This window comes from Typopeltis vanoorti, chromosome 2, assembly GCF_054136105.1.
Source record: "Typopeltis vanoorti isolate ZY-2024b chromosome 2, IOZ_Tvanoo_1.0, whole genome shotgun sequence".
Classification (NCBI taxonomy): domain Eukaryota; kingdom Metazoa; phylum Arthropoda; class Arachnida; order Uropygi; family Thelyphonidae; genus Typopeltis; species Typopeltis vanoorti.
The window spans coordinates 70,515,510-70,532,500 of NC_143550.1; the positions used below are offsets into that span (position 1 = coordinate 70,515,510).

Sequence of the window (16,991 nt, forward strand, 5' to 3'; positions counted from 1 at the left end):
ACTATATTTTAGCTAAACAAAAATTAATATTCTTTAGCCAAAATATAGCAAAAATAACTGCATATATTTCACCTAGCTGGAAGCTTTTCAGCCTTGGTCTACTAAAATGTTACTAATGGTAATAATGAAAAATGCAAAAAAATCCTTTCAATCAACATTTCGCGAACGACGTCATTATTTGAGCGCTATAAGATTTGCACGTGGTATTTTAAAAATACTAGTACTGGTATTTCTGAAATCGCTGCGCGTGTATGTGTGTGTGCTCACGCAGTTACGCACATCTGTTTAAATATTTTAAATCACGTGCAGCAGTCTACATTATTCTTCAAATATATATATAAGGCAGACTGCCTTTAAAGAAATATCGAGCAACGACTGGAAGTAAAATCTAAGTCGAAGGAAAAAAAGCAACCGAAGCAAAGAAATGGCTCGTTTATTGATGGCATTAGCTTTCTGTGTGAGTTTATTTTTTGTATCAAATGAAGGGAAGAGCAAAACCGAAGAAATGATCTGTGGTAAGTTAGATCCTGTATTTATTATATATTTATACATCCAACTAAAAGGAGATAATACTGTAAATATTCTGGTAGTACACGACTTTACGTATGATAATATCTACTATATTTCATTCTGGTACTGATATTAACCAAACGGAAAACACCGTGACGTTATTAGTTGTCGTCGTGAATTCAATTAGTAATAGCCTGTTGAAAAATCAATATGCTGTTTGGTGTCTGATGGATGGAAACTGCAAACATCAAATTCCTTCACTTCCTTTCGACATCCATATAAAAACTTACATTCAACTAACGATGCTTTAGGTAGAATATTTTCCCCGGGATTCGCTTTCTTCGACTCCTGTGTAGAACAACCAACATTCTATTTAAGTTTAAGCAATAGGCAACCCAGTCTGCTCATCTCAGTTCAGTTCATTCTAAATAGCAAACGTAGTTCGTTTAAAGAACTTTAATCCAATATTCGTGAATTAGTTGGATTATTCTGCTGAATTTCTATCTTCTTATTTTAGGTGATAGTTATATAACTTTGAATTCTGCTTTTGTTATGGAGTGTTTCTCAGGCTTTCGGAGAAAAAAATCTAAATTCATTTATTTAATACAAGAATTTATTGTGCTGATGTTTCATATTTCCTTAAAACAAAAATCCTTTTATATGTAAGTCGATTTCAAAACCGAATCTTTTTAATTCAGTAATCTTGAACATCACTTACTTTTAAAGATCTTCCGGGACTACTGTTGGAACCTTGTTTGTGTTTATTTCTGGATGATCACAGGAGGAAAGTAGCCAGGGAGATGTATGCCCAACTAATCAGCGAGAAACTCAGTATACATACTAGCAAACTAAGTATACTCAGCAGGAGTATCACTTACAGAGCTACTTTCTTTGTAGGAGAATATGAATGGCTTATCTAATTAATATATTGTATACAGTGAGGTATTTTAAAAAAAAGCGACTTTAGCAGCATGTTAGTCATATCATATTCAAATCGATTGGGAAACAAGGACTCATATATGCACATTAACTATAGTAACTAAAGTATTTCAGAATAATTGAGAAAGATGCACTATGAAAATGGAAGAATACTGCAGTAGCCTTCACTGCACCCTTGTATCTAGGACAGTACTTACTTCTTTCTTTTTTCTTTTTTTTTCACTTTTAATTTTAAAGCATTTCTGCTATTCAGCGGTTGACTTGTAATCTCCCGCTCCACTGTGAATGGTCATTCGGGAACCTCCTTGCAACCCCCCCCCCCTTTTGCATCTATTCTGCCATGTAAATCGAGGCTGTCTTCTCTTCTGTCTTCCTGGTGTGATCAGTTCATCACTCGATCGACATTCCAGGCGGTCCATCATATTTTCTTGCAAATTCCAGGTCTCCATGATGGTCTCATTCCGAATTCTCTGGAGACGAGATATACACATAAGCCGTCGTAAGCCATTCATCTCTACAGCTCTTATATGACTTTTCTTCTTTGCATTCAATGTCAATCTTCTTCCCCACAGATGAGAACACTCTACTGTCATTTAGAGTATCATCTTCTTGATTTTCTGCCGAATGTCTCGAATCCATAGCACACCATTTAGTTGCTTATAGCATTACGGGCTTGATTGACATTATCTACATCTTTCTGACTTATAAATAATAGATTCTAAGTATCTGAAATCATCTACTGCCTTACCTTTACTAACTAGAAAATCTAATTCTCTGCCTTCACCAAATATCAAATATTTTGTCTTGGTAAAATTTACTTTAAGACGTAAGCATCAACCATTTTCCTCATCATAAAGTCAATGTCATCCTGATCTTGAGCAATTATCACTTCATCGTCAGCAAACAATAGTCAATGAATGACACTGTTTTTAATCTCAATTTCCCTAGCTACATGAAGCATTAAAACGTGCCAGCATTACATCAAGGTATATCTTAAAACAAGATGGTGATATTCCACACCCTTGTCTCAAACCTTTAGATGTTACAAACTCAGCTGATACCGGTCTTCCACAATTAACAGCTACTCTGCACCTTCTATATAATCTCTTAATTAAATTGATGATTTACTCGCTTAGATTCATTTTCCTCGTCGAACTCCAGAGTCGACTAATGGAAATCGAACAATAAATCTTTTAAAGGTCCACAAAAATTAAATGTGTTTCTTGACGTTTGGCAATTCTTTTTTCTTTTTTTTTTCTTCCTATTACCTCTCTTATGATGAAATTATTATCAACGCAAAATTTTCAGCAGTAACTAGCCTCTGTTTATTTGAATAGTATATAGGAGAGTATCACAGTTAATTCCAAACGCCTGTGTTTAGTCATGGCTCTTCATATCGCCTCGGGAAGGAGTGTCATAGGTTCAATTCGCGTCGACGATGTGAGGAGCTTAAGGATCTTTCTCAGCCATAGCCATGTTAGCCGGTCTTGGGCGTGGATAGGGTTCCCCCCCCCCCAGTTTATCTGGAGTTTTTCATCTCACAAGCAGGCAAACCGGTCCCCGTGTACATACAGGCTACAGTCATAGGGCTTAATACTAGTACTTAATCCCTATATAGTACTTAATCCCTCATTATGAGAGCTCAACCAGTCCTATGCTAATTATATGTTCTAAACTAAGTGTAAAATGTGGATGATAATGTAATATTTCATAATATTTAGAATTTGTAATATTTCGGTTGGATAATCCTGAGCCCCGTGTCCCTTCCCTATATACGAGTTTTTCAATTGAAAGTAAGCTATCCGGTCTTATATGACAGCCACAAAGTTTTTCCTGACAGAAATATTTTTCTTACCAAAAGAGAAAACTTGCCTGGGAATGTATGCAATTGGCAGACACAAGTCACGGGTCCATTGCCTTAGTTACTTCTGCTGTAGTTCCAACCAATTTAACTCTAGGTTTCTGTAGGAGAGTGGGAATGGTATGATATCTCTTTCCCACGATGTGGCTAGACAGAAGTTTTTTTTTTTTTTTCCCTGCATAGTTCATGCAAGAGGATGGGTAAGTGGAGTTTTCATTTTTTCTCTTTTATTTTATTTTATTATTATTTTTTTTTCAGAATAGAGTTTCTTCCCATCCTCCCCTCTTTCACCTTCCTCTGTGAAGGAGGGAAGGATGATTTTCTCATCTCTTTCCCTCGAAGGAGTCAGAGATGGTTCCTGCCTAGAAATATTTCTCTTCTAGTGATTTCTGCATCGTGCAGGTTGCTTCTCGTATAGGAGTTGTCCCATTTTATTTCTGTTTGTTTTTCAGTGAAAAGATTCCTTCTCCCCCCATCTTCAGCTTGCGTGAGTGAGAGGAAAAAAAGGAAGAATTCCAATTGACTTCTCCCGTGTTTAGTTGTAACGTTTCCATCCATTTCTTTCACTAAGCGAAAAATTAACTAGATAAACATGAAAGTAACAATTAAGGATAAGATGTCGAGAAGGTGCCAAATTGGATATGTTGAATCCACTTATTTGAAGAAAATACACACGCTGGTGAAAGTAATGAAGTAATCTAGAAGGAGCAACGCAGTTTTCAACCTGACACCACAGGCGCTGATTTTTTTTTTAATATTATTATTATTCTTATACAAAAATTCCAGTTAAAGCCTTTTTGTTGCCTTTTCAACTCAAGGCATGATAGGAAGCATGTTTGGAATCCGGTTTGCATTAAATTATTTGAATAAATCTCTTAATCTGATTCTTGATCTGAGTGAGTCGATAGTGTGCCTTTGTTAAAAGGGCTAAGCAGTGAAAAAAAAAACAAAACAAAAAACTAAGGAATAAGTATCTGGAAATGGGTTATAGGTTTTGATTATTGCAACGCAAATACTTATTTCAGTGTAGGTCTGAATATTTTTCAAAAATTCACAATTTACAAGTGAGAACTATTAAGATGCACTTTGGAATTGTTTGTACAATTCAAATAATATGTGCACAGGGCATGGAGTAAATTTCGTAGATATACGACCATATTGAATTTAATAGCCCACCTTTAAATGTGCTCAGGCCATTATGTGAGATGTCATAATCAAAAACAGTCTTGAATCCAATTTACATAATCGATTAGTCGAACAACCAGTGCAAAAATGAATGGGATAAAATATGGAAAATGATAGGTAAGTATAGAATGCACCGCTTTCCCTACCTTGTAAAATAATGGATGTGTTGTTGCTGATATTGCAGATACTTTAGGAGGATAATTTTGCAAGAATCTCAGCAATAGCTTTCTATCCTCATGAATTTTTAATATTGAAAGAGCAACAAGTGAAACAGCAGTTAACTTTTCTACCAGCAGGACCAACTTGGTGGAGAACAACCCAAAATCGAGCCGAATGGAGCAACATGGGGAAGGCCTTTGCCTAGTATTGAGATTCTACAGGCTGGCAACAACATATATATGACCTATTCGAATAATAAGCCAAATATAATTTTTGATTTAAAAAAATTTCGTCGTCGTCGTCCGGTAGCATCCTCTAGCAAGAGGGTTGCAGCAGATGAGCGGCTCTTCTCCAAAAATTTATTATAAAAAATTATTATTTAAAAAAAAAAGCTTGAAGATGTAGATGATTTTTATTTCCCTGTGTGAAATTTCTAATTCGGATCGGAATACTGAAATAGGATGAAAAATGAATAACTTGGTCAACAAGCGTTATTTAATGCTGGATTCATCAACATTTCATAGATGATTATCATAAAACATTTTAAAAAATAATTTATTAAAACGTTTCTTTGTGTTCTTTAGATTGTAGCAAGGACTCTTTCCAGAAAGTACTCAACGATCAATGGGCGAGAGCGGAAAATAAGGAGGTAAGTGTAATAATTGTAAACCTAAGATTGAAGGAAAGAAAGAAAGAAAAAAATATTACATTTTCAGATATCGGTATTAATGTGCATTTTCAGCGGAAAAAATCTTATTAGCGTTTCAATATTCATGATTAATTATTGAATTAAAGACAGAGATAAAGACAGGATTCGAAGAACATACATACAAGGGGGAGGGTCTGGAAAGTTCTGATAAACACCTAGAACAAAAATGATATTAAAGCAACCAATATAATCACAAGAAAGAACATATCTTAAAACCCTTTAACCCCAATGTTTCATCAAATTGAATTTTTTTTTTTCATTTGGAATATATAAGAAGACAAAATTAATTAATTTTTATTCTAGGTGTATTAGAACTTTCCAGCCCCCCCACTCCTCATGATAATAACGACGAACAAATGGCAGGTAGTGTTTGCAATCATTTCATTTCAGATTAGACCCAACAGGCATTCAGATGTGTGCAAACACCACTTGCCATCCTACAGATCTCCAAAAAACATGCTAGCTGGCTCAAATTTGAAACCACAAGCATATTTATTGGAGGTCTGCAGTGAATTGAAAAAGTTCAATTTGTGGTCAAGATTTTGGATGCTCTAATGTTTAACTCACCCACGGAACTAATGTGCGATAAGTTCTCAAACCTATCGTGAGTGATATACATATATATATATATATGGTATATCCAATACTTCATGTGTGCTTTACAAAGAGCATATTACACTGTACTTTATTATACTCTATAATAAATAAATATTTATTTACCCAGGAAGCAACTAAGGGAATATTTAAAACATAACAAAAGAACGATGCCCACATAGACTCGTAGCATCACTTCATGTCTTTGGGTTGCAAAGGCCTGCATTAGAATTCCATCTTCAGACGAAAAATTCTCTGCGAGAATTTTTCGTCTGAAGATGAACTAGCCGGTCGATGGGAAAATTTTCTAATTTTTTTTTTCTGCGAGTTTTCGAGCAAGTCGCTCTTTTACTTCAAGTGAGTAGGGCTTTTATTCCTAGAAGAAACTGAGTTTTTTTAATCTTGCGACTCAAATAATCGACTGTAGAACACATACAGTTAATTACGTCTGTACACAATACTACTTGGGGTTAGAAACATGACACGCAGTAGTCTTCTTATAGTAATGAAACTGATTGGAACATGATACAATTTGCTGGAAGTGGCTGACAGTGTGCATCCAATAATACTTAAATGTTTGTTTCAGTTGCATATTGGTGCCGAAGTCCACAATTTCAAACTCAATGAATATGGATTAGTCATTTCTACGAGATGATACCATATTTTATGATTTTCTTCCGCACCTTCTTTACACGTGTACTAAAGCATTTAAGTAAAAATAATCCTTACCTGTCAGTATGATTTTTGGACGTTTGTGTTTTGCGGGGTTATGCTTACTGCAGCCTAGGATGGATAGCAGTATTTGCTGCTATCGCTGAGATACGATTTGGCAAGTTTGACCAGTCCTAGTGGCAATGTGACCTACAGGAGTTTCAAAAGAAGCACATTGTGCCATATTTTGTCGAATAGTTTAGCAATGTCCATGACGAATCGCCCCTATGTACTCCTTCCAGTTGAATCCTACGCTGATGTTTTCCACAACTCTGAGAACTTGTTGTTCTGTGGAGTGGTTCTTCTGGAATCCAAATTTGCTCATCGGGGATGAGATTTAATTCTTTATTAGTATTATCATCTCAACTATTTTTCCTAGACAAGATATCTTAGGACAGCAGGCTGATTGGGCGCTAGTTTCAGGGAAAATGTGCTGCTTTTCATGGTCTAGATGTTCAGATTTACATCTGCTACTTGCCATTGTGCAGGGAAGTAGTGATATCTTAGTACTGCATTAATAATAGCAACAATGTGCATTACAGCTTTATATAGCACTTGATGATTTTATTAGAAATCCCATCTGGGCCTTTTGCTTTCCTATTCTTAAGTTTAGTGATGATTTGATATACACTCAGTAGGTGATGTCATTTGAATCGAGTTTATGTACCCTGTGCGTTTCAGCGTACAATGTACCCAGGTGTGTAGTGTGTACTTTACTAATGAAATCTAGATCCTAATGGGTGTGGTTTAGACTGCACTACTTCTCTAGGTTGTTGGCAAATGCTTTAACTTTGTCCGTCACGGTAAACCGGACCACGTTCATCATGGATTGTTGGGTGAAATTTACGGTCTGCCTAGAGATTTGGTCATTTTCCAGAGCGTCTGGTCCTCTGTGTTTAAGAACTGAAGTTTTTTCTCCAATTGTTCATTTCGATAGTTTATAAGCACTTCTTTTGTAGCCTTATTGAGAGGTTTTCGTATTCTGGGGCTAGTGTCCTGTGGTTCTTGTGCCTGACTCTGTTCTTTTCATGGATCAGTTTTGTTTTTTTTTTTAATTTCGTCCGGAGTTTGTGGGTGACACATTCGTTGTGTCAGTTGTTAATGCAGTTATTATCTGTTTTTCTAAGATCGAAATTGAATAGTCAATTCTTTCCTTTGAGTCGATGGCTAGAATTTTGTCCAGTCGACAGTTGGCACCCGATCTGGGATATTCGCATTGTAAGCCCAGTTGGAATAAAAACCGGGTTATGGTCAAAGCTAAGGTCGTCCATCGCACTTATTTCATATTTTTTATAGTTTCGCTATGTCAAGAACATCAGAAAGTCCTGCCACATTTTAACATGTGGGTTCTTGAGATCCTATTAATCACTGTGTTCTGGTGGCAGCAAAGTCGTTGAGGGGTTCTACTGTTTTCTGAAGAGATGGAAGTGTTGTATTTGCTTTTCTTGTTTTTTACGCTATAACTATCCTATCTGCTGCGCCATTTATGTTGTAACCTTTCTTCTCAAATACAACTACTTTAACCTCTTACTATATCTCCGTAATGCACTCTGGCGGGTAACACGTGGTACCTCTGAGGGACAATGGAAATTCCTCGAGATCGAGGCAGTACCAGAGATTTACCTCTCTTAAAACGCCAAGAAATTTATTTGTTTCACTGCGCCACTTAGCGCTATTAGATTAATTAATATTAACAACCAAGAGGTAATCTCAGGACAGTACTTAATGATACCAATTAACTCTGCAGACGTGGCCAAAATATACCCTTTTCAAATATCCCGCATAGGTTCGCATTAATATTTTTATAAGCGGTGCATCGGATTCCAGAAATCACAGAAAGTCTTTGTTAGAATCAAAAGCAAGGTTTATTATACTCAAAGGTTGATACATATAAGAACACTAAAATGAATCCCATCTTAAGGGAGTTTCAGACAAGGTATATAAAATTCAAACACTACTGTTACACATATAAATTAATATACAGTAGCTTCCTAAAGTATGAATTATATTAACCTTCGCTAATGCGTTATTCATGTACTATTTTCACAATCAATCTAAGGCTCCGTAGCTCTCTCAGACTACACAAGATAACATTCATATCTTTCACAATCTCTTAATATTATGCCAATTCTTTACTCTAAACATATCCTTAATTTCATTCAATATAAAGGCGAACATTAACACAACGACAGATAATAAACATAATTTCAATATCCTTCTTAAGTCCTATCAATATAATCTCATCCAATATCATTAATGTTCCTTTTCCTTAACATGTTAACTTGGCACATATTCTGTTAAACACGAATAAAGTTTACTTATGTTCGCCTTTGGTTCTTTAGAGCTTCAGAGGTTCACAGGAAATAGCCTTCTGTGGACTTTGCCAGACTTCGTTCCACGGAGAACACGGCCGCCAAGACCGTAGCTGCCTATCGGGTCCCGTCCTTCGACATCTAGGCCACTCGCACCCCACGCTACAACACGAAAACCAGGAAATCCAGGGAGAAAAAAACCTTGTCTCGCATAACGTTACTGACTGGATGGGTGAAGCAAAAATGCTTTTCTTTTTCCCCTTTATCTCTGTAAGTGATACTGTGAATGAGGTATTATTGAGCTACCTGCTCGCCCTCTTGGGGCCTGAAGTTAGTGATGTTCGGTGTGTAGTAGAATAGATTTTGGTCTTCTGTATTTGCAGTGTATTGCTTCACTGTAGTTGTTGGCTTGTTTGATCAGTGGATTTGAGTGCAGGGTTGCCTTGGAAAAGAATTTCTCAGCTAAGTCGTGGAGATGCGAGCGGATGTAAGGGATGTTTACTTCTCGGTGGATCTGGGAGTTTCTTATGTACCATGGGGCATCTAGGATCATTCTTAGGCACTTGTTCTGGATTCTTTGTAGTTTTTGTATGTTGGTTTCTGAGGTATGACTCCATGCTGGAGAGGCGTAGGTGATAACTGGGCGAATTACAGTTTTGTACAGCGTTAGCTTGTTTCTTACATCTAGTTTGCTTTTGCGGTTGATCAGGGGGTAGAGTTGTGCAATTACTCTGGATGTCTTCACTCCTGTTAGTTTAATGTGATTACTAAATAGCAGTTTGCTATCCAGTTTCACACCAAGATACGTTACTTCTGTTACCCATGGGATCTTGAGTCCGTGGAGCTGGATGTCTTCCTTGCTGGTGACTTTTCTTCTGGAGAACAGCACAGCAGAACTTTTCAGGGGGTTTACCTGGATCCTCCAATCTGTTAGCCAAGTTTCTAGTGTGTTGATGCTGCCTTGCAGCCTTCTAATTGCTAGCTGAGGGCTGCGAGATCTTGAAAGTATCGCGGTGTCATCCGCATATAATGCTGTAATGATGTTTCTCGGGTTTGGGGGGATATCAGCTGTATAGTTCGAGAACAGTAGAGGTGCTAAGAGGGAACCCTGTGGCACTCCTGCACGGATCTTGCGTTTGGATGGCACTGTTCCATTTAGTTGGATTTGCATGTGTCTGTCACTTAGGTATGCTTTAATTAGTTTGACTAGTTTTATTGGAAGTTAAATTGTATAAGTTTGTAGAGAAGTCCCTGATGCCATACCTTATCAAAGGCCTTCGCTATGTCGATGACGACTGCAGCTGTCTGGAGATTCCAGTTAAAGCCTCCTGCTATGTATTCTACCAGACGGTGTATTTGTTGTGCTGTGGAGTGTTCTCTGCGGAATCCGAATTGCTCGTTTGGGATGATTCCGAGCTTGTCAGTGATTGCTTGTAGCCTTGTGAGTATAACCTTTTCAGTGACTTTTCCAAGACTCGATAAGAGGCTAATGGGTCTGTAGCTTTCTGGAAGTTGAGGATTCTTGCCTGCCTTTTTTATAGGTATGATATCTGCTGTTTTCCAGGTTGTCGGGATGTGCTGAAATCTGATGATCGCGTTTGTTATATTAACAATATGTATTATTGCTTTTCTTGGAAGCAACTTTAGTGTTCTGTTGGTGATGCCATCAGGGCCTGGAGCCTTTTTGTTGTTCAGTTGTGCTATGATTTTGGTTATTTCCCTTGGGGTAGTGGGGGAGATGGGTTCTGAGGTATCAGTGAGATTTAATGCTTTCCTGACATGGCGATGAACTTTATAGATGAAATTAATGTTAACACTTTTGTACGATGGGCTGCACTGCTCCTCCAGGTTGTCTATGAGGGCTTCTGCCTTTTCCTTGTCTGTGTGTACTATTCCTTGTTTGGTTTGTATAGGAGGTAAGGGCTGCCCTTTGGTGCGTAGGATTTTTAAGAGTTTCCATATGGAGTGATCATCTGGGTTGAGTGTGGTTAATTTGGTTTCCCATTCTTGATTTCGGTGGTTTTGTAGAGCTTCTCTGACTTTTCTGTTGAGTTTATTTAGTGTTGTTTTGTCCTGTGGTGCTCTAGTGTTGTGATATCTCTTTCTTGCTTTGTTCTTGGTTCTAATCAGGTCCATGATTTCTTCTGGGATCCTGTTGGTGGTGTGGTGGAGAGTGGTTTGCTTTACTGAGGCTATTGCTTTCTGCATTTGGCTTGTTAGATTGATTATGGCTATATCTATTTCTTCTTTTTTCTGTATGATGGGTGGTGGACCAATGTGTTCTAGTAGAGTTTTTGCGAGTTTGTTCCAAGCTATAAAGGAGTGCTGGGGTGAGAACTGTTCTTGATTGCCTAGCCTGAGCTGAATGGGGTTGTGGTCTGATGAAAGTTCTTCTATTGTTTCTAGTTGGTATTGGTATGGGATGTTTTTAAGTATTACGATGTCCATGGGATGTTTTTAAGTATTACGATGTCCAAAACATCTGATCTTCCTGTTGGGCTGTGGTGAGTGGGCTCAGTAGGTCCAACCACAATGGCAGAGTTGTGCATTGCATAGTTGTATAAAATGTGTCCTTTGGTGTTAATGGATGAGCTAAACCAGGCTGTATGCTTGGAGTTGAGATCTCCTGCTAAGATTATGGAGTCTTTGGATCCGAGGATAGAGTCTAGGTCAGATATGAGTAGTGGGATTCCAGGTGGGTTGTACGCTGCGTAGATCTTTAGACTGCCTGCGTTGCTGGTGTGTACCTCCACTCCTGTCACCTCTAGGTTCTTAGTTGGGAGGTCAGTTACTGTGTTATGGTTTAAGTAACTTTTTATGTAGACAGCAGTGCCTCCTCCTTTTGCACCAAGTCGATCCTTTCTGTACATGATAAAGCCTCGGAGTCTTGGGTTATTTGCTGGTCTGAGGTGAGTCTCGTTGACTAGAATGATGTCAGGTTTGTATCTGGATGCAAATTCTTGGAGTTATAGGATTTATTTGTTATTCCATTTGCATTCCAAGCTACAATCTTTAGTGAGTTTGGTTTGTGTTTTCTATTCATGACAGAGGGCTGTTAGGATGGTTTGTGTTCCTTGTAGGACTCTCTTTCTGGCGGAAGGTGAGGGGCTTGTCATGCTAAATTCCTGCAGCATGGTGGCAAGCGAGGCAGTTAAGGTTTTTTCTAAGTTGGAGCCTCGCTGTTCGTAGGATGTGGGGTTCTTAGGTCGTGCAGCCTCAGCATACGTTTTTGTCATGTTGGTTGGCTGTGTTGTTGGTGTGAACTGAGACGAGGGGTGAGTTGCCTGCTTGGTAGTGGAGTTGTTACCGGGAGGGGGTCTGAGGCTAGTTTTTGTTATCCCACGATTTCTTGGGTGGGACATGCACCGCTTGTAATTGGCAGGGTGAGGTCCTCCACAGTTAGCACAGCATGCCGGTGTTGTTTTTGGCTTGGTGCAGGTGCTGGTCGGATGTTCTTTGCCGCATTTTAGACATCTGTAGGGTGCTTTGCAGAGCTTTTGGGCATACCCAAACGTTTGGCATCTGTGGCATTGTCCTGCCGATGCCTTCCTTCTTAGTGGCTCAGTTGTGATTTTGAGCCCACATATATTTTTTAATTCGTATATTCTTTTTTGCGTGTTTGATATCTCTACCAGAACTAGTGGCATAGGTTTTTTATCCGATCTTAGCATTCTGCTCACTTTAACTGGGGTCAGGCCTTGGTTGATGAGATCGGCATTGACCTCGTCGGTCGTGATTCCCTCGGCAACCTCCCTGAGCACCACTTTAAGGTTCTTTTCACTGGCCAGTGCAAATGTGTGAAAAGGCAGCATGGAGTTGTCCAGCATTTTTGTAATCATGCGGTAGTCTGCGACTGATTCAGGTTGTATCTTTACCCCTTTGTCTGTGTTTTTGACCCAGGAGTAGTTGATGTTCTGTTCTCTGAGCGATTTCCTTTGGACTTGACCCCCCCCCCCCAAACGTTGGATTTGTGCTTACATTTTATAATCCTTTTGCACAGGTTAATTTCTAAAGCTCTGGTAATGCTTTACATTTTCAATACTAAATTAAACATGTTCGCAAATGGAACAAAATACATACTTAATTAACCTTTTCATAACAGAACGTACTTGATTTATATATACATAATACTTATTCTACATTACTGTATTTTTACTGTATTTATCTCACTCTTTTGTTTGAAAAAAGCATGTTAGACTGTGATAAGATAGGAATACATAAATTTCCACTCTATCACAATCTAACAGAAGGAATAAATCTTAATATTATGATGTGATAGTATATGATTGGTTAATGACTAACATTATGATATGAGAGATAATTTGATTGAAGTTTTACAGTTGGTACCCGATCAGTTGGTTAGCTGTCCTCAGAACAAGCATACATAATAGCTTTGCCTTTAGAATTACTGATATGATTCTGAATGACTATATTGTGATTTAAACTTGCTTCATATAATATAAATAATAATAATAATAATAGTAACAAAAGCATCAGTTGTTATGTTAAATTGTGAATGAAACTACGTTGTGTAATTTATTTTTTCTCATTCACATTTAACATTGTTTATCATGTATTAATCATGATTTGTATAAAAATTATTTATTATTCCTTAATTTAGGAATTACTATTTAAATATTTATTCTAAACTTAACCTACTATTAATTTATTAAGCAATAATATGTGCAGAATTTATGATAACTAAAATATATATGATGTAACGAAAAGTAATATTATAATTAATTCTATACGTAATGAAAAAGCTGATTAAGTAGCTCAAATATTCTGTTTATTCTTTTTTGTGAAAATTTAACGTTATGTAATCACTCATGTAGTAGTAGAGTATTGTATTACATTAGCGAAATGTTTGCGTTCATTTGTTGTCATGGAGACGCAGGAAATAAACAAGCACGAGTCGAAGAGAGCGTGACCTTGGGACTGAAAGGAGAAGAAAAATAATAGAAGATTTTTAATTAGAGAGAAGAGAGGAAGTTTTTGCGGAGCGGAAAGGAAGGTAGGATACAAGCAAAGGAAGTGGAAGAAAATTATAAGTTCTCTAGGGCAGAAATTCATGAGAATAGTGTTTAGAAGTGAGCCAGAACATAGTGAATCATATACTTAGCTGCAAGTGAAGTCAGCTGTGTTGTAAAGGAAAATTAATGACGTAACCGGATAAATAAAGAACTGGACATTCAATGCAAAAATTCTGATTAGTTCCAGTTAGTCTAGGATTACGTCTTAATTCTATGTTGCCCTGAGAAGAATATAATGAACTTAACTAGTTGGAGAAAAGTAAACAAGGAAAGATATCAGTGCCTTATTAATGTGTTTTTTTTTTTTTTTTTTTTGAGTAGTGAAGCGCAATTAACAGTAGTTCAGTTAAATCGTTGGAGAATTTTTATTAATGTGTTCCGCTAACGTAAATAAGTTAATTCATAAGTGTGCTCACAATTAATTGATGTATTGAAGATTGTATCTGGTAAGAGTAGTCATACTTGTTTGTTTATTCTAACATTAACATATCTTCGAAGTTCAAAGTCCGAAATAAGATTGCTTGGAATATTGTCTACCTTGATTAGTGCTTCCTGTGAATTTTAAACATTAAATACAGCTGATAGATATTTGGAGACTGTTTAAATAAGAAGTTTCGTTTTACTAACTTGAGTTAAGAAAGCTTGTGATTTTGAAACTGTGAATTGTATGTGAAAGTTTAGAACATTGAATGGCATGAGTGACTTAGCAAGATGTATTAAGTTGATTGTATTGTTTCATTTTAAAGCAGAATTCTTGTATTTGTTATATATATCATATATTAAATGTTTTACTTTGTTAATCTAAATATTGTGTTTGCCTGAATTCCCTTTTATTGCACCGTTCATAAATATTCGATTCTTGCAGGAACCCCAAGTGGAATAGTAAATAATTCGGCCTAAATAAATGAGGAGACTGCTAACTTAATTAAAAATTGATCCTACTATTTTGTATAGACTAATCTAAAAATAGGGTGGCGCAGTATAATTATAAATTTCTCTACTTTTGGATCGGTGATCAATTTGCAATTAGTTGTTATATTGATAAGAGTGACTTGGACCAAGATGGCGGATTTAGAACATAACTTGAAAATAGAACGTCACGACAGTTACTCTAGATGCGCTCTCAGTCGGAGGCATCAAACTACAAATATTAACCAGTGGAAATATCTTCAAATCCTTTCATAAGCTGAAAGACTAAGATATATATTTTTTTTAATCCGCTTTGGTTTTCACGGTAGTAGGTCAAACTACCAAAGCAGTTTAGTGAAATATTAGAAATTTCTTATTGTAATCTGGATGTTATTCAAACGAAAAAATACCCTGGCATTATCTTTATTTTATTTATTTATTTTTAGGGTTGCCAAAAAAGCTACGGGGAGTGTTTAAAGGAGGCTTGTGAGGCTACTGAAAAAAAAAGAACTGACTGTGATCGAACCAAAGCAGACGATATGGCTTACATATGCAACGAAAACAAATTTAGCGTTGTAAGTATTTTTATGTGTAAGACAGAATAGTTTGTCTAAATATCTAAATGCAGTTTTCAATTTTAGGAAATAAATCATATGTTTCAGATAGAACTTTTTTTTTTCTGATATGAGGGCGTTTCAAAAAAATATTAAAAATAAGACGTAAAAAAAGAGTTAAGCGAAGGACTTTATCCTAAAAATGAATGCATGACGTATAAGTGGACTTTGATAGACATCGCTATATACATTTGTCCTACACTGGCATCTAAAACATTGTTGTCTTTATCCTTAACCAGGAATCAACAGTTTGCTGCAAATCACTTGCTAGCCAACTGCACTCTCAACGGTCCGAAGAGGGGAAAATTATTGATCGCAAGATTATTTCTGTGCGGTAGCTTGATCCAGAACAACTCCGTAATAATCGCATGTACGGTTGACGGTATGCAAATCCATCCTTATCGTACACCATGATTGAAACAATATCGTCACAACAACCCAGGGCGTTCGCAACAAATGTCCTACTGTAACTGATCAGCCGTCACCATATGACAGAAAGTCACCAAGAAACATCCTTATAATATTAAAACGATGTTGCCTTTCTTAGATCAGGAATGATTATCTTTTCTGGTAATCCAAATTGCAGTTTCTTTCAGAAGTATAACGAGACTTTGCAAGGTCAGTGTGCAAAGAAGCGTGCTTTTTATTTATTTATTTTATCTATCCGTAGTATAGTGCTAGACAACATCAGAAAGAGCACCTTCTTGATCATATGAGGATGGTTCCTGGAGCTAATTTATGCTCTTTATTTCATTTTAGGATATGACCTTAATACATTTCATGCTTTGAGCAAGGATTTGTGTGTGTGTGCGTGTGTGTGCGTGCGTGCGTGTGTGTGTTTATTCTGAAATCTAATGTTGTCCGTCCATACCTTGGTTTCCACTTCATAAAATTTCTTTCATTGTCAGTTGATTTATTATTATTTGTGTTGTTGTTGTTGTTATCAGATTCTTTCTTCTTACAGTGATAATAAGAAAGAATCTGTTATTATCCGATTCTTTCTTATTATTACTGTAACTATCTCTTCTTTATATGATTCATGAAATAGACAACATCAGAAAGAGTACCTTCTTGATCATATGAGGATGGTTCCTGGAGCTAATTTATGCTCTTTATTTCATTTTAGGATATGACCTTAATACATTCCATGCTTTGTTTAGGCATTTCACTGAATGGCAATGGCATTATCCTTTATCCATTTATCGTCATAACAATCACATGAATAGTCACTAATAATTCCCAGAGTATTGCATTTTCACAAAGTATCTGATTCTAAAAGCAGTTAACCAGCTTGGTTTATACATTCGACAAATTCTTTTATTTATTTAAAACGGCAAAATTTCTACTTACATTAGAACTTTTATTTACGTCCAAACATAGCACTTACTGACTTCACTGCTTCTCTCTCTCTCTCTCTCTCTCTCTCTGTAAATAAAATCGACTCATCGATCCAGT

General features: G+C 36.8%; 1 protein-coding gene across 1 annotated transcript in view; it reads left to right on the forward strand.

Moving 5' to 3' along the window:
- Positions 1-364: 364 nt before the first annotated feature.
- The window catches only part of LOC150109150 (uncharacterized), a 20,794-nt gene continuing 4,167 nt past the window's right edge, over positions 365-16,991 (forward strand). Inside the window, exons 1-3 of the mRNA XM_090405834.1 lie at positions 365-515; positions 5,239-5,303; positions 15,369-15,497. Of these exons, the coding sequence (XP_090261960.1) occupies positions 425-515; positions 5,239-5,303; positions 15,369-15,497 (285 nt within the window). The 5' untranslated portion in view covers positions 365-424. The remainder of the gene's footprint in view (positions 516-5,238; positions 5,304-15,368; positions 15,498-16,991) is intronic.